Source organism: Macrosteles quadrilineatus, unplaced genomic scaffold (assembly GCF_028750875.1).
Source record: "Macrosteles quadrilineatus isolate MER2022 unplaced genomic scaffold, UCM_ALF_1.0 Scaffold_9__3_contigs__length_116548681, whole genome shotgun sequence".
Lineage (NCBI taxonomy): Eukaryota > Metazoa > Arthropoda > Insecta > Hemiptera > Cicadellidae > Macrosteles > Macrosteles quadrilineatus.
This window is the reverse complement of record NW_026542602.1, coordinates 92,955,617-92,980,448: the sequence shown is the minus strand read 5'-3', so window position 1 is coordinate 92,980,448 and position 24,832 is coordinate 92,955,617. Positions and strand designations below refer to the sequence as shown.

Sequence of the window (24,832 nt, the reverse complement as noted above, 5' to 3'; positions counted from 1 at the left end):
TGCATTTTTCTATTTCAAAGAACTTTCTGCCATCGTACGGTTGATGATATAAATATGGCAGTTCAGTCAATACAATCTCAGCCTTGAATGCTTTTATCATCTTATCTAGTTTTATAAGAATATTATGTTGATGTTGAGAGTCTGTTTTATTAGTTCCACCTATAAGTATTATTCGGTCATTTTTATCAAACTTGTTTATGAGTCTCTCTAATTGGGTTAATACATAATCAAAAGATGCTCCAGGATAATAAGTTGATGTGACGTTATGTTGTGGAAACAGTGGAGTTAGGAGCTGTACAAAGTCTCTAGCGTGGCTGTCACCTGTTACATACAGCATGGGCTTTTTGGTTGATTGTTTGTTTGTAAGTTTACTTTTATTTTTATCTTTTAAGTTTGCTGGATCCACTGGAATAGTTTTCTTGTGCTCAATGGTAGGTTTCTGAGACGCTGTAACTTTAAATGTATTTTTTTGGAACATTTTTTATGGATCTTTTGTCGATGTGGAGTTTGTTGCTTAAGAACAGTCTCCTTTGTATTATTTGAATTTTTTCCTGTTAGTTTATTCAATCCTTTATCCGGGTGGTTTGTTTTAGCTATATCTGTTTCTGATTTGCCTTCGAGAATTCCATATCTATTGGATAAAGTGATAGAACTATCTCTTGTTTTTCGTTTTGGCTTGCAACATCTGTGTTTTCTGGAAGCAGAGTGAACAGCTTGCCAGGAGTTCAGATTTATTTTCCCTTTAATTCTTTCCTCTTTTTTGCCATATAGGTGTCCATTACATCTACTATCTTCATTGTAGTTCTTGAACATTAGTTCCTTTATGAGCGCTGAATCTAGATCATTTGTATCAGAGCTTAGCCATAAGTATGACAGTACTGATCTTTTGTGTATTACATCCTTAGTGACTATGTTGGGCATTGTGTCTTCTTTGAAGTTGTTATCCAGAAGAACAGAAGTAATAATCCAATCTACCATCAGGAGCATATAAATTCCACAGTCATAAGAGTTCTTTTGCTGGGGAGAGTTTAACACTTTAAACATAGGATTGTTTAGGCTCAAACTTTGTGATAGTTTAGTAAATATCAACCTGGCTGAATCTACATTCTGTTGATTTATAGAATCAATGTAATAAAAAGTATTAGCTGCTTTATTATAATACAAAAGACTCCAGTGCGACCCTGACACGGTGACAGAAACTCCAGCATCATTTACTGGAATGACAATGTGTGATTTCTCGTGAAGTTTGAGTGGCTCTACAATACACTTATAATCATCTAAAGCTTTTATGGCCTGTGAGGCAACTGGACTAAGAAGAAAGCAATTATCTTGGTGTTGTATGACTGTGTTGGTAATTATCTGAAAGTATTTTTGAATCGTATCATCAGTAACCCATTCATTATTCAATAAAGAAACTATGAAGTGTAGTCTTGATTCAGTTTGTGTTATTGCATCTTGCTTTGAGTTGGTCCTGTCATTCACAGAAGACTTGTGTGTTTCATGTTCAAAATTATCATCATGCTTATTGTAGCTCTTCAGTTCCATCTCTAAATTAGTGATTTTTTTGCTGTTGAGTTTATCACGGTGGCCCATTTCTTTTATTAGTTGTTCTTTTTCCGATACTATCTTACTCCTTTCATTTTCCAGTTGTAAAATAAACTCTTCATAAGTTTGTCTTTCTTGTTTCATTTTTGTAGTTACAGTTTCTAGCTGATGTAATACAGCTTTCTCCTTAAAAACAAACTCTTCGGTTAGGTTGTTGATTTTTTCCTCAAGATCTTTGATTTTATATTCTAATTCTATCTGCTCTTTACTTTTTGACATTTTTAAAACATGTATATTTTGTTTGAGTTTTTCATTTTCCTCCAAGAGAAAGTTACCAGCTTCAGCTGCAATGGTCAGTGATTTTTCAAGGTCAATTTTTCTTTAACATTAGTTGGTGTCTTGAATTTTTGGATAGCCTCAACACGAGAGGGATCTGGCTTAATACCATTTTTAGTTACAAGGTGGCTTAGTAAACTGATACTGTCATGCCGGAACACACATTTTGATCTATTAAGTGTCCAGCCCTTTTCCTGGAGCCTACACAAAACACGATGTAAATTTTTGTCATGTTCTTCCATATCTTTCCCGTATATAGTTATGTCATCGAAATGGCAAACAACACCTTGAAGGCCTTCAAGTGATTCAGACATTTGACGCTGGAATACTTCTGAACCAGTGGAAATCCCGAATGGAAGTCGTAAAAATCTGAACCTTCCAAAAGGTGTGATGAAAGTAGTCAAATATGAAGCTTCTTCTGTTATGGGTATTTGCCAATAACCCGAGTTAGCATCTAGTTTCGAGAACACCTTAGCACCATCCAATTGTCCCAGAGTGTAGTCTACAGAGGGCACAGGATATAGTTCTCGTTTAACACTCTCATTAAGTTTAGTAAAATCTACGCAAAGTCTTATTGAATTGTCCTTTTTAGGGACAATGACAAGAGGTGAACACCAGTCAGTCGGAGTGTCTACTCTCACGATAACACCTTTATCCAACATTGCATCTAGTTCTTTTTTTACAGCATCTTTATAGGGTAGGGGAACACGCCTTGGAACTTTGAGAGAGTACGGTTCAGCGTTTGGCTTTAATTTTATATTATAATGAGCTTGTGTATCACCAAGACCGCTGAAAAGTTTAGGGTATGATGTAAAAGGATCAAATGAGCCAGTTGAGTTGACTCGAAACATCCTTTTAACTAGACCCAATTTTTCACTAACTTCATTGCTCAAAAGGGTTCTATCAGCACCAGATATTACATAAAACTGAGACTTACAATATTGATTCTTGTACTGGATTGTACCCTCGAATACGCCTAAGATATTAAGGACAGATCCGTCAGGCCCAATTAAAGCTTTGTTACTTGAATTTAGTGGGTACATAAATAATTTCAACTTATAGAGTGATTGGGGCAAGACACAAACGTCAGCTCCAGTGTCTATCTTAGCTTGAATACATACTCCATTTAGTTTAACTTCAGCAGACCATTTTGCTTTAGGATTCTTTTGAGGATTAACAGACCCCACAAATTTGTCACTCTTAATAACTTCATCTTGAAGAGGGTTTGAATTTATTTCCTTGACATTTTTGAACTGGCAACATTTAGCAAAATGGCCCTTCCTGTTACAGTTTCGACAGAAAATATTCCGGGCAGGACATTTTGGTCGTTCATGTTGAGCGTTACCACACCACTGGCATTGATTATAGTAATTGATACTGGACGCTTTGGAATCAACTGGAGGTTTCTGAGCAAATTTAGTGCCCCAAGTCCTTGAAGTGACTTTATCTGCAGTTAGTGCATGTTCAGAAGACCCGGACCTCATCAATGATTGTTGCATTTTAACCGATTCGGCTTGCTTAACATTTGAGACAGCAGAATTAAGGGTTAGATCTGCATTCATTTGTAGTTTTTCAGATAAACTTTTGTCTCTAATCGCTACAACAAGTTGATCTCGTATAGCCTCATCTTTATAAGAAGCAGGAAAATCGCATCTAGAAGCCATCTCATGAAGATCATGAATCAAACTCTCAACACGCTCTTCCTCATGTTGAACCCTAGTATGAAACATGTAGGCTACCTCTCAAAGATTACATTTTTAGAAGGAGCGAAATATGTATCAAATTTTTTTAAAACTTTTAGCTTTGTTACTTGAATTTAGTGGGTACATAAATAATTTCAACTTATAGAGTGATTGGGGCAAGACACAAACGTCAGCTCCAGTGTCTATCTTAGCTTGAATACATACTCCATTTAGTTTAACTTCAGCAGACCATTTTGCTTTAGGATTCTTTTGAGGATTAACAGACCCCACAAATTTGTCACTCTTAATAACTTCATCTTGAAGAGGGTTTGAATTTATTTCCTTGACATTTTTGAACTGGCAACATTTAGCAAAATGGCCCTTCCTGTTACAGTTTCGACAGAAAATATTCCGGGCAGGACATTTTGGTCGTTCATGTTGAGCGTTACCACACCACTGGCATTGATTATAGTAATTGATACTGGACGCTTTGGAATCAACTGGAGGTTTCTGAGCAAATTTAGTGCCCCAAGTCCTTGAAGTGACTTTATCTGCAGTTAGTGCATGTTCAGAAGACCCGGACCTCATCAATGATTGTTGCATTTTAACCGATTCGGCTTGCTTAACATTTGAGACAGCAGAATTAAGGGTTAGATCTGCATTCATTTGTAGTTTTTCAGATAAAATTTTGTCTCTAATCGCTACAACAAGTTGATCTCGTATAGCCTCATCTTTATAAGAAGCAGGAAAATCGCATCTAGAAGCCATCTCATGAAGATCATGAATCAAACTCTCAACACGCTCTTCCTCATGTTGAACCCTAGTATGAAACATGTACCTCTCAAAGATTACATTTTTAGAAGGAGCGAAATATGTATCAAATTTTTTTAAAACAGTTTTGAAACTTTTACATTTCTCAGATGTCAAATTAAATGATTCAAATATGCTTTCGGCCTTTTCGCCCATCATATATAGTAAGGTGTTTACCTGATATGGTTCGTCTTCATTGGTGAGCCCAGATACCGCATGAAAGCGCAAGAAACGGGTTTTCCATTTAGACCAGTTTTCTCCTTTAAAATCAAAATGTTCTGGGGTAGGAACACTAAAACTTTTCATCTTCATGTACTGTATATTGCTAAAACAATAAAAAGCCCGCTGCCACCATGTAGTGTTATCGCAAGTTAAATTAAAATATAGTTTTAATAAGACAAATACTTTATTAGGTAGCTTTTACAATAAACCAGATTCAGAATGTTTACCAACAAAAACTAAACAAATAATATTCTAACACCATATGTTTTCAAACACATATGAATAACAACACAACATCAATGTTTTTGTTCACTATAAAGATCCAATATGTCCAATTATTTGTTGCAGAGATATCCAAAATACTATGAAGTGATAGATAATCCAATAGACCTAAGAATGATTGCTCGTAAAATTCAAGACTCTAAGTACACAAATTTGAATGAAATGGAGAAAGATCTACTTCAGATGACCCGTAACGCATGCACGTTCAACGAGCCTGGTTCCCAAATATACAAAGATGCCAAGGCTTTAAGGAAAATCATTCAGAGCAAGAAGATTGAAATAGAACATTCTAAGCTGTCCTCTGGAAAGACCAGTGAAAGAATAAGGTTTGTTACGCATGTCAGGTTACTCACTTTGAAAACATTTCTGAATTATTTTAGCTAGGTTTTATAGAATATAGCTGCATCTATTTGTCTTAGCAATAATTACTTAACTAAAAAATAAAGTGCACTATCTTTGGGGCTTGTTGACCAAAAACATAAAACAAAGTATGTGAAAAGTACAAGGAATGAACATAGTATTTATGCTTTTATTGAACATAGATCATCACACTCCATCGTACACACACTCATCTTACATTCATATTTAGCAGATGGTAATGCTGTCTGCTGAAAGATGATAACTGGCCTGTTTGAAAATATTAATCAATCTATCTTTACTTAGTTTTGGTGATACATATTTATTGTGTGCATGCCTGAATGCTATTTGATTCAATGTTTTAAACAGTACTTTGTCCACCATGTATGCCAAATGTTAACTCATTATTCAATTTATTTTAAACTGATTGCCCGTAAAATATTTTTTTTAGTTCGCACCTTGAGTTTTTATATTGTTTTGGGGAATTTTGGATTGTTTTTGGTCCATGCCTGTTGGGTCATTGGTTTGCCTGTTTTTTGTTTCTATGTGTCGTCCCCTGTCGGTGTCTGTGGGTGTGGCTTGAACGTTACAGTAAACGGAAAGACACTGTTTCCAGAGCCAAGCGACTGCGGGGAGGCCAATCCCTGTCCGCAATCACGGCTGCTTTGAAAGACGACGATGATGATTCCGACGAGGAACTTGTTCATGTTACTGAGGAAGACGCGGAAAATCCTAAATGGCAGTTGTACTTGGCAGTCAAATCTGCAAGTAACGCTCAAGGTAAGGAATAGCAGATTTCGGCCCTCTTCAGAGTGTGGTTATCCAAGTCCACTATTAACTCTAGTAAGAATTTTTTAGTTACTTTTAACCACATTGAATAAAGAAATATAATTGATCTGTGCCCATTTTGTAAACGTACTTTAAACAATAAATTGTTGGGTTAGTTGATTCAGTTTCTTGTTTAAATAATTGTTGGGTTATTTGATTCTGTGTCTCAGGCTGTAAATATTGTTGGCACAATTAATTATAGAATAAGTTTATTCTTTAACTTCAGACTGCAGCTGTTTTAATATTTTGGGAAGTTTATTGAATTGAACCATTGAACTTCTACATGAGTCTACTTTTGTTGAGGTCATCCGACTGAAATGCTTTTACCAACAAATAAAAAACCCATTGGTAGGTAGTCCTATTCTTCAAGGTGTAGTGTCCTGTCCCTTGAATTACAATTACTTTTAAAAAGGTATATATTTATTAATTAGTAGTGCAATTGTTATGATTAAAAGAATTGTTTGTTTTTGATACTTTCAGGAACGGTTAACAAAGCATGAATTATATTTTCAGCATGCAGGTGTTTGATTTTGGCCCTTAAAAGGGATAAACCATTTGTAATCCAAAGGGGGCCTGTTTATATTTTGTATGTAAATAAATAACCTTTTCCCATTTCTAAAGGTCAAGAGCTAAGTGAACCATTTTGGAAACTACCCTCCAAGCGTTACTACCCTGACTACTACAAAGAAATCAAGAACCCTCTTTCATTAATGCAAATTGGAAAGAAATTGAAGGTTAGTGTGTGGAATAAAGTACTCTATTTTGATGTATTTAATTTAAAACTTTCAATTTGCACTCTCTTTGAGGACGTAGTAACATTACTTCAACCTCAAGATTGGGTCATTTTTTCTTTTAAGATTGGACTTTTCAAAAGATTAATGTGCTGAATCTAACTCCATTAGTTCTTTGTTGGAAGTTAATTTTTGACAGTGGTAAGATCACATAGTCTAACCGATTATTGCAGACATTTTCCATCCTGAAACGTTGTGAAAACTTTCTTTTTTTATTTATCGTGATAGATAATGTTCACAATAATTTGGTAGATGATGTAGCCTACTTCCATTAGAATTAGATTAGAACATTGTTAAATTTTTTCAGCAATTTAATAAAAATATATTTGTTAATCTTAAAAGGGTCAACTGTTGGTTTTGGGGTTAGAGCGTTGGACTTGGAAGACGTTGGTTCAAATCATTCCAAATATATTTGGCAACCTGTCAGCTTAGAGCTTAGAGCTGTTTAGAACTGTCGTTGTACCAGAGATCTCTCTCAATTAATTAATCATTGAGTGGTTTTTAAATAAATCTTAATTACTTATTAAACAACTTACCTACTTTGTCTAGTATAAATTGGCTAACTATTTCGAGTTCACTAATGGATGAAATAAACTGATTTGTATCCCCAATAATCATCCATTAATATGGTTTTTTTGGTAAATTTTGTATACAACAGCATTTAACTATGTCAACGCAAGATAAAGCCTATATGTATGCCTACACTATAATTTGGTTTGCAGTAATTTAATTTAATACCTTATTATAAACTTCTGATGCAATGAAACAATTATCATAGTGTTGTAAAAATCGTTTTTGAGGAAAGAGTAAAAATTCAAAATAATTTGAACAAAATCTACATTCTTTGCCCTTAACCATAAGTTTGTTTTCTTCTTTGTTTATTTACCCCCCCTCCCCAAAAAAAAAAAAGCTCTCCAAGTTACTGCCTATCCTTATGAATCACTTTGTGTTACATGGGTAACAATGTTTTCAGAGTGTTATTGCTTTGTTAACAGAGAGGAGACTACGGAACAGTGAGTGAAGTGGCCGGAGACATGAACATAATGTTTGAGAACGCCAAGAAGTACAACCGGGCAGACTCGCGGCTCTACAAGGACGCTGTGAAACTGCAGAAGCTGATGCAGGCCAAGGTGCAAGAACTGCTGGAACTGGACCATCAGGTAAAGCAGCTAACTGATAGCTAATGTTAATCTGAAACAGGAAAATAATAAACGGTATCAGCATTCTGACACATACTTTCTCCCATAAGTTTGTCAACAACCTTTATCATGTGTAAGCGGTGAGAGTAAATATACGGAAATGGGATTTGTACAATTTTCTTAAGAATTTAAAGGACTATAACATACTAAAGTTTTATCAAAATCGTTTGGGCCAATAGTGGGAAAATCTGATTTTCCGTTATTTTATGGGGTTTTTATGGGAAAATAACATAATTTACAATAACTTTTGAACCGTAATTTTTACAGAAATGGGATTTGTACCATTTTGTTCAGAATTTAAAGGGCTATAACATACTAAATTTTTATCAAAATCGTTCGGGCCATTTTTGGGAAAATCCTATTTTTCCGTTATTTTATGGGGTTTTATGGGAAAATCCCCATTAAAAATAAAAATTTCTAAAAAGTAAAAAAAAACTAGGGATGGTCAAGTCTCGAAATTTCGGGAAATTTTCGGGAAATTTTCAATCTCGTTACACGAGACGAGATTACTTTTTGGCTGAGATTTTTATCGAGACGAGAATAAAAAAAAAAAAAAAAAAAAAAAAAAAAATTTAAAACGCCTGCAGAAAGTCAATGCAATACCCGCAATACAGGAGCGTGTTGTAGTTGCGTTTCCTTTTCGAAGGCGTTCTTATTTAATTAATTCTTTTAATGTAAATATTACTTTAATTCTTTTAATGTAAATATTACTTTCATTATTTTAATAATATTACTTTAATAACATTTGAGAAGTTTTGTTAAGTGTAAGCAGTGTGAGGAATGTTTTATTACTATAAAAAAAGTCAAAACAAGTAACTATTTTATAAAATTTAATATTGCTTTTATTTTATGATTTATTTTATTTTAGGATAAGTTAAACTCTATCCTAACTGATATCACCATGTTTCCTAATCGTAGGCATTTTTAATAAGTTAGGCGTGATTAATAAAAAAATGTTATGCTGATGTTATTTAATGAAAGATTGTAAATATTCTTGCCTATTATCATTATTTTAGTATTTAAACAGTCATCTAACAATGTTACAAAATCAGGTAAAAATTTCGAACGTGCATTTCCCGTTGTGTATGAGAAGAGAAATCTCGTCTCGATCTCGTCTCGAAATTTTATGAGAAATAAAAAATCTCGTCTCGTCTCGTCTCGAACTAAAAATCCAATCTCGTCCATCCCTAAAAAAAACTATCAAAATGACCATAATATACTATGTTAAATCAAAACCGGATTTTGTCTAAAATCCTATTTTTTGTTATTTTATGGGGTTTTTATGGGAAAATAACATAATTTTCAATAACTTTTGAACCGTAATTTTTACAGAAATGGGATTTGTACCATTTTGTTCAGAATTTAAAGGGCTATAACATACTAATTTTTTATCAAAATCGTTCGGGCCATTTTTGAGAAAATCAGACTATTCCGGTTTTTTATGGGTTTTTACGGGAAAATCCCCATTAGAAATCAAAATTTCAAAAAAATGAAAAAAACGCCTGGAGATACCATGGGTTAGAACCTACATACCAAATTTCATCAAAATCGGACCACAGGTGTAGTCTCTAGCTCTGTACACATCCAGACACACAGACACACACACAGACACACACACACACACACACAGACATCACTTCGAAAACCACTTTTTTGGGTCCAGGGGGACCCAAAACGAATATATCCACTCAAAACTCAAACTCGAAAATTTTGACGAAAACAATACTTTCTCCATATACTATGGTATAGGGGGAGAAAGTAAAAAAATGTAATCAATAAAACTTCCGGGATAGTTTATGTACACAACATTAGTCCTCAAATAGAATAAATGAATAAATACAATATTTAATTTATAAAAAAAATTATATGTTTGCAACCTGGTGGCCGCCACTAAATTTTACCAGTACAGTTCACGCTTGTGCTGCACCGGCTCAGCCATTGTTTTGCTGAATACGTTTCATGCAAAAAAACAATACAAATTTCCAGTGTACTGCAGATTTCTTCATAAGATTGCTTGTAGTGATTTTATGATGTTTGTGTGGCAGTACTCTGACAGTGAAGATGACAGTGGAGGAGATGAGCCTCCTCCCAAGACTGTGGTGACCAGCAGAGGCAGCACTCGTTGTCTGACTAGAGGCAAGTACCTGGACAACATACCACTGAAGCGGAGACTCTACTCTCTATGCAAGTGCCTTATAGACTACACGGTGAGTCCCTCTGTGTTGCGTTTGGCTAAATTTGATTATTGCTTGGCTATCGATGCAAATTGTAAATGAAAGAAAAAAATAAATCGGCTTATTTTCCATATTTACCAATTGTTCAATGTATCTTTACAAACATTTGTGGAAATATAGGTACCTCTTTAGTGGAAACCATGTGTTTAGGTTACCATCACTTAATTACACACTATTAACATTAAGTTAATCCAGTACTAAACCAATTTCGTATCACAAAAATATACATTAAAAAAACTAAAAAAAACTCTTGTGAGCATCATAAACAAAGGAAAATACTGTAACTTGAAAAAAAAATCAAAAGAGGGTAATTTTGTGTAGTTAAACTTAACTACTAGAGACACAAAATAAATGTAATTGATATTTTTTATACTATAAAAACATACTTTTAAAACATAATATATCTCTCACATCATTTATTGTAAATAACATTTTTTCCCCTTTTCAAAAATATGGAAGCATTTAGGGCTGTCTTAATATTCACAGGCAAATTATTAAATATTATTGGAGCGATATATGAGAAAGAATTACTAAAACATGTTCTCCTAGACCTTGGAATACAATAAGATAAACCAGAACGTAAACAATCTATTAATTCTAATTGGCATATTTCCACTTCTGCAGTAGAACATATTTAAAACCTTATAAATGTACAAATGTTTTAAGGATAAAATCTTTAAACTAAAAAACAAAATAACTTCTTGATCAGCATTGTATGTGTTATTAAATTATCGAGAGTAAATAAAAGAACGTTATAAGACGTTTATTTTATTTACTCTCGGTAAAAAACAAAGGCCAAGAATGCTCAAACTTTTTTTCTAAATTAATTAACCTAATAAACCTTTTTTTGCAACCTGTAAACATGTTAAATTTTATAAATAAGCAGCTCCCCAACAAATTATGGCATATTTCATCATTCTACTTTGTACCATAGAAAAATATAATTTTTTAGACGTATCTAAAGGAAATAAAATATACATATGTACATGTACAAATATACATAATGTATTTGAGAAAATATTCTTTGGACATAATTCAATTTTTTTTGTAGCTGCGATATGTGGGCCTTCCATGTAAACAGCTCGTCCAAATATAAACCTAGATATTTTGTAGAGTTGACTCTTACATTAGTACAGTTGCATTACAGTTAGTACACCTATATACAACTTCATCAAAAGTATTTTCATGAGCGCTCAAAGAAAAATTAATGAAGTTAGTTTTTACAATACTTAAACCATTCTATTTTTTTAAAACCACATATTTAATTTAATCAAATTTTCCTATATAGCAGACTTATTTTGGTCACAATTTGTACTGATATAATTATGTTAAAGCAGTGTCGTCAGCAAATGAAACTTTGAATTTACCATTGCAAAGACTATTTACATGCGCTAAGTAAAGGATAGGACCTAAAACTGTGCCTTGGGGCACCCCATGTTTTATTACCTTCCACTCACTCATATAATCTCCCAATTTTACACACTGTGTGAGCTACACCTCTAATACCACTGTTCAACAACAATTCTAATAGAATTGAGTGTTGAATACTATCAAACGCTTTAGAAATTTCTAAAAAAAGGCTGCTATTTTTTTTCCTTGATTGAGATTTTGCATGGTAAAGTTTAAAAAATCTATCAACGTATCTTCTGTTCTTTTGCCCTCTCTAAAGCCATATTGGAAAGGACTAAAAAAATCAATTTTGCTAAACAAATTAATGAGTTTAATTTTCAAACAACTTAGAAAAAACTTATGTCATGAAATTGGCCTATAATTAGACATTTTCTTTTTCTCCCCCTTTTTAAATAAAGGAGTTACATCTTGTTTGGAATTACTACTGCCAGTTTTAATGCTTCTGGAAACTGACCAGTATTGAAGCTAAGATTAATTAGGCCAGGTCACGGTGACACGCAACAGATATCACTGGACCGTGGTCGGACTTTTTGAGTAGAATTTTCCCGCCTCACAGCCATATGTATTTGTGTATTTGTAATGTTTGTCTTTTTTTATCTGTCGGGCCTGGCCGTAGAGTTTCCGACGTGACGAACACAAGGACTCGTTGACATACAGGGATGGTCGGTGCCGAGATTCATATGATGAGTTGACAAGTCTTTTTTTCCTTGTTTCTTAGCGAGGAAATTTTCTTTACCCATCTGATGGACAAATTTGACAATAATTCCTGCCGGACGTTCCCGAAAAGATTTCCCTAGACAAGGACAATTGTCCAACATCGAGTCTGTAACTTCAAAGTCTATTGCAGCTCCTACCTTCTTTACAATATCCACGACGTTTTCACTGCTTGTGTTGGGGACTCCATGAATTTTGATGCAGTTACCCTGGTATGGTGCTCGGTTTCCTCGATACGTCAGGCATCCTCCAGTTCCTGACGGAGTTTCCGATTCTCAGCTTCTAGGTTCTCAGTTCGTTCGATATAGGCCTGTAATAAATTCTGCTGGGATTCAACAACATCTTTCAACTCGTCAATCCTTTCAAAAATGTTATCCTTGGTTTTGTTAAAGTCTTTCACCGAGTCTCTGTGTGCGATTTTTTCAACTCCAAAATTTCTTTCTTGATATCATGTAAAGTTGCCACTCAAAATGTTTACTCACCAATGCATCTAGGTGAGTTTTTGTCTGTTAATACGTTTTAATTGAAAACATTTGTTTCACTTGACACACACTATCTTATGCGACTGTTAGGACGGTTTACCGTTACACTGACTACAATTTGTCATTTTGATAATTATTTAGAGTGTGAAAATTAAAATGATGATACAACAATTGCGATAAGTAAATTTAAACCTCAGTAAAAACACATGGGATCACAATAGCGAAATTAAAACTCTGCCAATTCTAATGCCCGCACTATCAAAAAATATCCACACTGGGGACGATGTGTACTCGGTGAACTCTGAAACATGAACTCTGAATCATAGGTGTATACTCCTGCCAGAAGATTGATTCCTCTGGACCCTTTTGTTTCTAATCCTGTAAATAGTGGAAGTAAAGTAGTATTAAGTAAAATTATTAAATGTCAATACCCTTGGCAAGCCCTGACTGTCAACATTTTTCTCTTGTTTATAAGTTCAACTTTGCTCACTAGTTGCACAAATAACTATTATTTGCACCGTTGTCACAACATGGATGTGATCTTTTGGTATCCTTGCAGTGTGAAGATGGGCGACAACCAATGCTGATGTTTATGGAGAAGCCCAGCAAGAAGCTGTACCCTGACTATTACAAGGTCATAGACCACCCCATAGACATGCTCACCATAGAGTCCAACATAAAGGCGGAGAAGTACCAGTGCGAGGAAGAGATACTGAGTGACTTCAAGGTAAACTATTGGTAGAAATCACTCTGGTCAGCTCGAGTTGGGCAATGTGACTATGCAAAACTTTTAACAAAGACAAGGGGGCCCATGCATAAATTGTGCATTTTAGTTGGGTTCAAAACTAATTTCCAAGGTAAAAATAATAATGCAATACTCTTTTACTGACTAATCATCAACTTCAATTCAACTAATCATCTGTTCAGGCCTATTTAATTGTTAATGAGTGATGCAATTAGTCTTTTGTACAATGATTCATTGCATCACTGTCAGTGGTAATGAGAAGTTATAAACAAAAACATAACCTCTCTTAGATGTTATGAGTAGTGATTATTAGTACAGTCGAGTCCCACAAGCTCGGCACTCGATAACCCGGCAGTCTGGATAACCTGGCTCAGAAAATTTGTGATTTTTTGAGTCCGAGTTGAACATGGACTCAAGCCAGCTCAAGTCAAATCATTCGCAGCTTGTACCAAGGATATGTTGTAGCCTACTATATCTGATGACTTAATACTAACTAATAATATAAATATAAATAAAGGAGGCAGTTCAAAAGCCTAACAAAATTGTATTGTTCTTCATTTCAACCCTAGTTCCCGATAACCCGGCATTTCTCAAACTCGGCACCCTTCCAGTCCACATTACGCCGAGTTTGCAGGACTCTACTGTAATTAAAAAACTTTAGTAGGTAAATTAGTGTACGCAACCCGTGTAAATAGCCTTAATGACAAGAGAAGAAGTTTCTAAGGCACTCGCCAAGGCTTGTAACATAAATTTCTACTCGTCTCGTTAAAACTATCTTTACGCGACCGATGTGTCAAACAAATATGGACAGACATAGGGAAGAGTTATCCGGTAAAGCAGTATGTACTGAGGAACGCTTGCTAAATAAAGGCAGTTTCATTTATTTATACTATAGTGTTGTGTTTCAGCTGATGTTTGACAACTGCAAGCGCTACAATGAGGAGGGCAGCATGATCTATGATGATGCCATCAAGCTGCAGAAGATACTGATGGGCAGAGTGAAGGAGCTGGGCCCTCTACCTGACACTCCTGGCAGCTCGGCCAAGAAGTCAGCACCTCGCACGTGAGTCAATAGTGGCAAATTTGTTACCAGGCTCATTATAGCTCCTTGGCCTTAGTCCAATGATAAAGGGTAAAGTGCAGAAATGGGTGAGGGAGTTAAAATTGTCCGTCAAAATGTTCATTTAGGAAAGATTTGTGGTTTGGTGAATAACAGACTGTTTACTGATCACATAGGAAAAGGGTTTTCACAGCCATTTTTACTTTACCTATCCTATCTCAGCACATTACACTCAATCATTGCACTGGGGCCATAACCTTCAATCATCTAGCGATAAATGGTGGCATCAGATGTGATACTTGTGGTAAAAATACACATCACTATCCTTATCTCACATGCGGCAGGAGATGAAATCATTTTAAAACTTTTCTAAACACACAGCAACGTGTACACATCAGCTGCAAACCTGCAAATGGCGCCATTCTGTTCACAAATGATGCCAGTAAGCGACGAGGAGCTTCGTTGTGGCGTACACGCAAACCTGGGCGTATACACAAACGGCCCTTACTTAAAAAAAACAACCCTCGTAAATACAAATATAGTTGATGTAAAATTTTAGTTTAGTACTGTCGGTGGTTCAATTAGTAATAAGAGACGACAGCACATCTAAGGTAGCAATGTCGTTGATTTGCAGTGCTATTGCTATCAATACTATTTGTCAGTAGGCCTACCGTGTCGTTCGTTCATTGTATTGGCATTAAAATTTTTACCCCTTTCACATGTTCAATGTACAGGCAGAGGCCTACGTAATCATGCAAATGTCAGTCTTCCAACAAAAGCAAACAAATAAGGGAGTTGCAGCTTTGTTGTAGAATCTTTGTTTTTCTGTCCAGTTTCACCCATGTGGAATGGTGTTTATTTATACAATGCAATTTTATGTACAAACCATGCAATTTTTTCATGATTACAATTAAAACACATTGATTACCTTCACATCCTATGCCCGGAACCGTTTAACACATTACTTCCATTGGTGATTAGCGGAATTTAAATTAAATACAATATTAAATTAATTGGGATTTGTTTTTATTATTAATATACCCAGATGTTTTTTAGCTTGAGCCAAAAATTGATTTACATATTACTAGATCAAGGCCTAAAGAGTTACAACACTCACATAAATAAGATTAATTGGTGACTGGTGTGATTTGAACCGAGGACTCCATAGACCGAAGTCCCACACTCTACTACTCAAACAGCTCCCTTATGTTTCATAATAGAAACAAATCACAATAAAACTTTATGTCCCTCCAACAATGGGGCTTTGAGTCTTAAGTATGTGGCATAAATTTAATGAAATCAAAACTAACTACACTATAAGCACACACAAAAATCACATCATCAGATGTGGTTTTATCTTCTGCCATTTTGTAATTCTGAAAGGAAGCACAAATATTTCTCACTAATGTTTCAAGTTTCAATAATGAAAACAGGATCGCAGCCTGATTTCTATTCCCTGAAACAAAAATTAAAAACAGTAATTGCTCAGTTCTAACAAAACAATTAAAAAGTTTAGTTTTACAAGTTTTAAAGCTTTTTAAAAGTTTAATGAGACACCAAAATAGTTAGGCTATTTGTTGTTAACATTTGTGCTATGTGGTCAAGAAGTAATGTGCTACGTAGTAATTAATGCTCTATATTATTTTTTCAATTATTTTACATTCACTCAAACAAAGAAATAAAATCACCATTGTTTACAGATTAACACCAAAGCCAAGAAAGATAACACCAAATCCCGGCCACTATGGGAAAGACTACGCCAAAATGAGAACATTCTTTAACACCATTAAAGACTACAAGGATCCCAAAAATAATCGTCAACTGAGTGTGATTTTCAACAAGCTTCCTTCAAAGATTGTGAGTTAACATCTTTATTGTACTGCTATGCATTATATTAATGTAGTATACGTATTTAACTAGATTTATTTTTTTCTTATAGTTTAGATAGTGCCCTTTAGTTATCTTTTCAGTTACTGTTCCATACCAAGAACAAATATTATTCACCATACATAAAATTAATAATAAGGTAGTTTATTTTGACTAAAATCTTTACTTAAACAAAAAAAAATCACATTTATTCCGCTTGAATTTGCAATCATTTGCTTACGGCTGTGCAATAGTAAATTTTATTGGCTTAGAGCTGACTCATTTCAACTTTTATTAATATTAAAATTAATCAAATGTTTTCAGCACTTAGTAGCTAGTAAACAATAAAAATCATTAATGCATTGCTAACGTTTAGTACATTTTACTAAAGCAATGTGTTGTAAATTACAGGAGTATCCAGACTACTACGAAGTGATAAAAAAACCAACCAACATGGAATCGATTGCCCAGAAACTCAAGGTCGGTTCCTATGAAAACTTGGACGATCTTGTGGCAGATTTTGTTCTCATGTTTGACAACGCCTGCAAGTACAATGAGCCTGACTCGCAGATATACAAGGTATGGTGATGTTGTGTTGGTGTTCTGTGTTGTGAAGATACCCTATGCTACCAAGACAGCATTGCTACTCATTCATAGGCTCACTCATTTAAAATATTTATCAAACTATCTTTTTTTAGCGAATTTCCCATATAGGGAATAAGCTATTACCGTAGTACTCATGGTAAGACCTGGACGCGGGACCGATTTTTTTATTCGTTTTGAGGTCCCTAGAGGCCAAAAACACCATCCGTTCAAATTCATATATATATATATATATATTTATATATACACGGCCGCGCCCGGGAAGCCAGTCACATAAAATATACACTGGAAGTCAGTCAGTTGCACCCCCCAATATATTTCAAGACTATGATATATATATTATATATATTGGTAAATATCTTAAGCCTAGACATATCTGAACGTATATATCTCTTTTTTTCTTAAAAATACTAAAATATAATTACGTAAAAAATGCTATGCTAATGCAGTCACCACCGCATTTGCATGGGAAAGCCAGTCACGTAAAATTTGTGCTGCTAAGCCAGTCACTATATATTTTACCGCATACCACTGGAATCCAGTCACTGAAAATCCACCGGGTATCCTGTCACTTCAGTCACTTTCACCCCTGCCCTTCTACTTTGTGATATTTATTTGTTCTACAAGCTTGAAAATTCGCACCTCAAACAAACGGATTATGCTTCAGGAATTGAGCACTCTCATAACCCATCTTTCGCACTTCATTTTAATTAGTTGTCTTCCAGTTTTCTTAACAATTACTATTCTACAGATTAAATACCTAAATGTCAATGTAATCTTTGGTCGTCTTAATACTCGTCCTGGCAACTGTGGATACAAATATGTACCGAACTAATTCGCAAGCGCAAGGTGGGAAGTTATTGCTTCATAGTCGCACAATTAGGCCTATTGTTGAGTCCTTGGAGGCAAGCGGCCATCTTGGATGATTTTAAATAGCTGCAAAATTTATCGTCCAAAAATATTTTTCAAACACCAAAGTGTTTATAATTTAAATAGCCAGTATACTGTGGGATTAGAAATGTTCTTTGTAGTTTTGAATTATTCTCCAAGGGAGTCCATAATATAAGTTAACGGTCCCGGTCATCTTGGAAAAAGGCCAAGTAATACGAAAACAATATCTTGTGTTGCACGGGCCGTAGCACACAAATAGTTTTCCCGCCTCAAACAATCAAAGGCGCGTGGAACAAGGCAAAATTCTTGTCTCTCTTGCGGCGAGAGGTCGGGGCGGGCCTAACGGGTTCCATTGATGGGCTACCCGGCTACCGACCGACCTGGGGTAGCGACTAGCGAGCCAGTGGATGGTTAAAGGTTCTGCCGGTTATTTCCATCTTATTGCTGGTTCTCGAGCTTTTTGAGCTCGTTGTACAGTGAAATCTTACTTCCCTACTTTATATAGCCACAATCAAAGCGATTTTTACAAGAAAGAATGAAGATATAGACTCAGTGATGTGTGGTTACTTAATTAAATCATTTTCCTTGATTGTTTACCCTTTTGTAAGAGCCAATAATCAATCAACTTATATTTCTTTATTTTTCGATTTATTATCTATATCAATTCAAGAGGTAGCCCTGTACCTGGTTAACAAATATACCGATTACATTTACTGTGTTTTCTTTGAGTTACGCTTCATGGGATTCCAAAGTTTCACAATGTTTACATTTTTGAAGAATGTAGATAACAGAATGTTTAACGAAGTCAGCTGTAAATGCTGTCAATGCAGTGCTTTGATTTTGCGGTCCAAAAGGTAGAAACTATTCGATTTGTGAAACTTTTAACTTTTGCTACGGGCCTGTTAATTGGAGATTGTGACTTTCTTAATTTATGGATGTAAACGTTTTAACATGACGTTTTTGGAGTGGGATTTGAAATATGTGACGCGTATCAAACTTTTTCTCTTCAAAATACTCTCCGATGTAAAACACAGGTACGGCAGCTAGGTTTATTAGAATTCGAAAGTTTTTTAATTGTCCTCCAATGTTTAGAAATTATTTTTCGATCAAGTTGTTTAATGAATAAATAATTGTTTTGCCAAATTATGTTTCGAAACCAGGAACTAAAAATAGATCAGGAAATAGATATTTTAGTTCAGAAAACAAAGCCAATCAAATAGGCCTACGTACTTTTTAAATAAAAACACTGGTCGGATGTTTTTTAACTTTGCTGTTTATTTACTTCAATAAATTTCTAATAAAAATCACCACAGGTACTAATCTATATAAATAAAATTAGAGTTTTGTCTGTACATTGCTCAGAATCATCAATTTTTAGATTATTTTTACGTTTTAAACATTCAAGAATCCGAAAAAAGTTTCATCTCAATTCCGTTATTATCTCAATCATCAATTATTATCTCAATTCCGTTGTTGTCTATCTTCCGTCTGTCACGGTCCAAAGGCCATTTTACGCGGCCTTCTCCTGAAAAACGAGAGTACCTATCAAGATCCTCGAATCATTTTAATGTATTCACTGGATTGGCGAAAGTGTCTTTAGCTATTAAAATATGGCCTCACTACTTTGTAAAAAAACTTACGGACGTTTAAAACCCAATTTTGTGCGTTTTTGTCAAGTTTTCTCACAATGTTTATCACATAATCATCATATGAAATAGCGAACAGCTGTTCGGATCAAGATTATATGTTTACATTGAATATTGTTTACAAATACCGCAATCATTTTAGATCAAGTTTCAAAAGCAAATCCAAACTAAGTTGGATTAAAACCGTTTTTCCTTACACAACGGATTTAATTAATCGCAAGTGCAATAATGTGTAGGGTAACCGTAAATGAAAATAGAGCTTCTTTGTGTATACAATTTCTATTGAGTTTTGGGTTGATAACCGGGGAAAAGACATTGACTCAGTGTTCTGACATTATTATGGACATAACATTATTATGTATTATAACATTATTATGGATATGGTAGATGTTTTATACTATATTATAGCGTAAATTAAAGAAAAACCAAATGTTCTCAACACGTGTCCTCCAGCGTTGAATTTTCTTTTTACGGTTTGAGGCCGTTTGCTGGTTACAATATTTAATTGTTTTGTCCAATGTCCGAAATGTAAAAACATGACATTGCTATCTCACACGTCAACTTTTCGTGTCCTTTCTTGGACAAATACTAGATAGAGGGTTAACTATATAAAATTAAGTGTGATTTGAAATTCAAACAAAACTAGCGGACTCGTGCTGCTACGCAGCTTTATAATAACATAGCATATCCGAGAAATAATCAAATTTATGATACAACAGGACTGACGATAACGTTTTGACGTAGAAACCTAGGTCTCCACTAAAAGATATGCCTTTGATTTATGTCAAATTTAAGATTTTTTATCGAGTAATACAGTATCTTGGACTTAACTGTTTCAAAAGATTAATAGTTAGTTAAAATTAAAGCCAAAGATTAATAGCTCAAATTAATATAATTCACAGATTATTTTAAATCTAAAACATAAATAATAGTGGAACTATTGGTTTTTAACCATAGAAAAACCTTATGAAAAATAAGTTTTATTTTGGTTATTCATCTTCTGTTTGCTTGAAACTCGTCCGATTTCAATAACTAATAGCTTAAATTAAAGCCGGTATTTCACTGAAGGTTCTTAGACCAAAATATATAGGATTAGATAACATTGTAACTGGTGAAATGCATCTTAAATCGAAGTAGAAATTTAAAAAAAGTCAAATATATATTTTTGGTGGAGTAATACATTAGATAAGTATTGCCGATACTTTATGTGAAATCTGTGCGAGCATTCCTTAAACATAAGACCTCAATCATGGAAATCGGTCGGGTAGAAGAGCCAAACGAACTCGGAAAATAAAAACCATTTTTTTTAAATACATATATATAAGACTAGAGGACCTATGCTGCCCCTCAGTATTGAAATAAATACCATTATTAAATAAATAAATATCAATATGCTGATACTTGATGTGAAATCTCTGCGTGCATACCTTCAATTTGAGGCTTCAATCATGAAAATCGGTCGGGTGGAAGAGCCAAACGAACTCGGAAAAGAAAAACCAAAACTCCCATAGGCACATGGGAGTAAATTTAGTTTACGTTGGCCTATAAACTGAGTGATACAATTCGCTAAAACATCCTGTAGGCCAAACATATCTTGAAAAATCCTATTTTTGATTATCTACCAACTATAGCAGGCAAGATAAGTTTTAAATTGTGATACTTTTTTTAATATTAATCACTACCCTACTAACAGTGAAATACCACCGCCGAAGCAAACCTGCAGAATTTGATGGTTCATTATTTTATTCCAAAGTAGCGAGGCCATATTTTAATAGCCAAACTCACTATAACCAATCCAGTGAATGCAGGAAAAATATTTGAATCATAATCGGTAATATAGTTTTCTCGGAGTAGGCAGCGTAAATTTACATTTTGTTGGTACAGACAGAATGACAGAAAGACAGACAGACAGAAATTAAGATAAGACTCGTTTGAGCCTTCATAGCCTAGAAACGTAAAAATAACCAAAAACTGCATGATTCTACGCAATGGACAGACAAAACTGTAATTTTATTTCTATAGAAGAAGACTACATTCGCACAGTTTCAAGCACTCGACAGAGTCGCTCGACAAGCTGGTCTGAATCTGACACCATTGAATCACTGCAAGGGATGCGCGCAGAGGTGAGGAACAATCAGATGACTTCTGAGAATTTCAACTTTCTCGTTTTGCAATGTGCCGTTATAGCCTTACTTGGAAGAGGGGGATTTTTGGACCACGAATGAGTTTTTTATGTTTAGTTTTAAATAAATCCAACCTGAATATAAAATAGCAAATGCAAGTCCGCATTAACAAAAACGTGTATTTTTACGGAATAACTAAGTTCTGGGTCAAAAAAAGTTCTAGACCAGTGGTATAGCCGGGAAAATTCTATTTTCGCCATAATATGAGTACAAACTTTTGAAAATTTAACATGGGCCTTATGAGAAAACATTCCGCCATTATTGTCATTTGTTTACATTTTAAGACATAACTCGGCGTTCTGTACCCACAAGCACCTCAGCTTGCGCATGTGCAGAAAGCTCTTGAAGCACTTTCCGAGGTAACTGTTGTACTTCTGATGTGTATTAGCTTCTGACATACAATTTTGTCAACTAGAGACAGAGAGAAAGAGGACGACTCGACTTTGCTCCACTTCATTAAATAGTTTGATGTATAAGAATTTGTATTACATTATAAAACTTTCCAGAGTAATGAGTTTCTAATCCATTAAAAGAATATTCTTACATTATCCTCAGCTGTAATACTGTTTATTCAATACTTTTGCCAATATAAACGAGCGATACATTTTATTTTTTATTTTTAACGCTTTTTATAATAATTATTATCACTAAATCACTCTTTTCGTCAGTTATCAAGTCGTGTCGTTGTCAATAATGTCGTCAGATTCTGACTGATGTCAGATGTTACACTGAATCGGTCACAGGGATAATAATTAGTTGTAACCTACCAACGCTTTTTATGATAATTATTATCACTAAATTACTCTTTTCGTCAGTTATCGAGTCGTGTCATTGTCAATAATGTCGTCTGATTCTGACTGATGTCAGATGTTACACTGAATCGGTCACAGGGATAATAATTAGTTGTAACCTACCACTAGCTTACCTAACTAAGTTTGAGTGTTGCTATTTGCAGTGTGGGATGATTGCACTGGACAGTTTAGCTATCTATTTCAGAAAAATAAAGTTTAAAATAAATCAAATTCTAGGATCTGTTCTTAAGTTGTGGCCGTTTTGAGATGGATGCTTTCAGAGCTCAGTTTAGCCTAGCCTGAACAACTGGATTAGTAGCTTGACTTAGTGGTTCATCCATGTTTAGTTTATAAACACTAATCAATGCCTAATCTAGATTATACGTGCCTTATTCTACTCCGTTTTAAAACTAATATACATAGGCATAAGCTTAAATTTTTTATTAAATACTGGGTGCATCATTAAGGTAAACTCCGTTAGGTTGCTTTTTATAAATAAATAATTTCATAAATCACTGATACCCTATATCATCTAAGTGTGCTCAGTACATAATGACACTCTCTCAAAAAAGTACTAATCCTAACCCAAAAAAATATAGATAGGTAGCTTTAGGCCTACAGAGAATGAGTGTTTATATTTATATCACTTATATTTATATCTCTGTGGTTAGGTTTTGGTTATGTTTGCCTTAAGATGGCTATGAGCTTAGGACTAGATATCAAATAAACTCCCAATTAACTTATAGTGCAGCCTAGCCCTAATTTGTCAGTGTCAATGAAATAGTGCAATATCAAGGACAACCAAACTTGGATATACAACCATGTTTATACCTAAGGTTCCTTTTTGGTACTCACCAACAAGGATCAACCGTAATTGTTTTCAGTCAGAAAGTGTCCTGAGTTTCCAGAAAATTGTAACTTATTACATTTTAAAAATTAAGGGTAAATTAAACGTTTCGGTTCTGGTTTTGGAGCGAGTCCAAGTTTTTGCAGTGACTAATACTTCAAAGGAAGGAAGGTGGGAAGATTTTCATACTGCTAATAGCCTTCTTTGAATTCAGCGTGAAAAATACTGGGTAATTTCTATAGTTTGGGCCATTTAGGGGAACCAAACAAATTTTTAAAAACTCTTCTATCTCATCATTTCAGTAAACTATGATATTATTATTTGAATAGAAGTTAAATGTGTGTTAACTGTAGTGTAGTGATAAAGTTTCCCGAACAAAGCTCGGTCCCCAGCTACTTGTTGTCAAACAACGCAATAATGTACGTTATTTCATAAAATTTGTACCTGAGAAATTTACAAATGGAAAATGCATTTCTCGTAAGTGTAAGCAAATCTTAAAATGATAGGATTTGTAATGATACGATCTTAAAACGAGCAATTCAGTATTCTTATTCAAAAAACCAAACACCCGCCACTGGATCAAAATATGCCCGCACGGCGCAACCCGGCACGGTGGGAAGCCCCTCTCGTACAATTTAAATTACGTACATAAGCCAAAAATTAAAAAATATGATTTAGAACATTTTACTTTTTGTATACAGAATCCACTGTTTTTAAACTTACCTGACCAAAAAATAGAATAAAGTAGTAGCCGACAAAAAAGTTCCATGGAAATTTGCCATGTCACGTTTCATAAAACATTTAAAATAATCGACTTTATTTGAATATTTAAAATGAAAAGTACCGGGGGACCGAGCCGTGGCTCAGTATGTATATTTCGATTGTAAAAGCAATATAAAGGAAACTCGTGTTTTCTTTATAACTAATTTCGGCTTTTATTGTTTAAGTTTCAGTGAAATTTTAATTTACTATGATGTAACATTAAATGGACAATGCAACACATTAATTTATTTAAATCTTACACATTTCTGTTATTGTAAATAAATCATAGAAATTAAAAAAAAATAAAATTAGTATTTTTTAAAATACGTTCCTAATGAAGGAATTAATATGCGATCACAGGTTAATACAGTAGCAATCAACTACACAGCATTAAAACAGCACAGTGTATGTAAGGGGTGTGATTTATTTCTTGGTACTAAATTAAGTCATTCTTCAAGTATAAGTAAAACTTCAGCATGGACATACTCTCTAACGTACTATCATATGATAGATTAGCTGAAGGCAGATAAGTCCGATTCAAGCTTA

The 24,832-nt window shown here is 34.4% G+C and overlaps 1 protein-coding gene across 9 annotated transcripts in view; it reads left to right on the top strand.

Moving 5' to 3' along the window:
- LOC129002424 (protein polybromo-1-like) overlaps positions 1-24,832 on the top strand; it is a 70,136-nt gene that overhangs the window by 23,440 nt on the left and 21,864 nt on the right. For 6 of the 9 annotated variants that reach the window (XM_054430211.1, XM_054430213.1, XM_054430215.1 and 3 more), the window contains 9 exons: positions 4,944-5,203; positions 5,827-6,014; positions 6,684-6,796; positions 7,849-8,013; positions 10,098-10,259; positions 13,452-13,619; positions 14,546-14,700; positions 16,398-16,554; positions 16,975-17,142. In XM_054430211.1, the coding sequence (XP_054286186.1) occupies positions 4,944-5,203; positions 5,827-6,014; positions 6,684-6,796; positions 7,849-8,013; positions 10,098-10,259; positions 13,452-13,619; positions 14,546-14,700; positions 16,398-16,554; positions 16,975-17,142 (1,536 nt within the window). The remainder of the gene's footprint in view (positions 1-4,943; positions 5,204-5,826; positions 6,015-6,683; positions 6,797-7,848; positions 8,014-10,097; positions 10,260-13,451; positions 13,620-14,545; positions 14,701-16,397; positions 16,555-16,974; positions 17,143-24,832) is intronic. The other 3 variants (XM_054430214.1, XM_054430212.1, XM_054430216.1) reach the window with 1 other exon arrangement.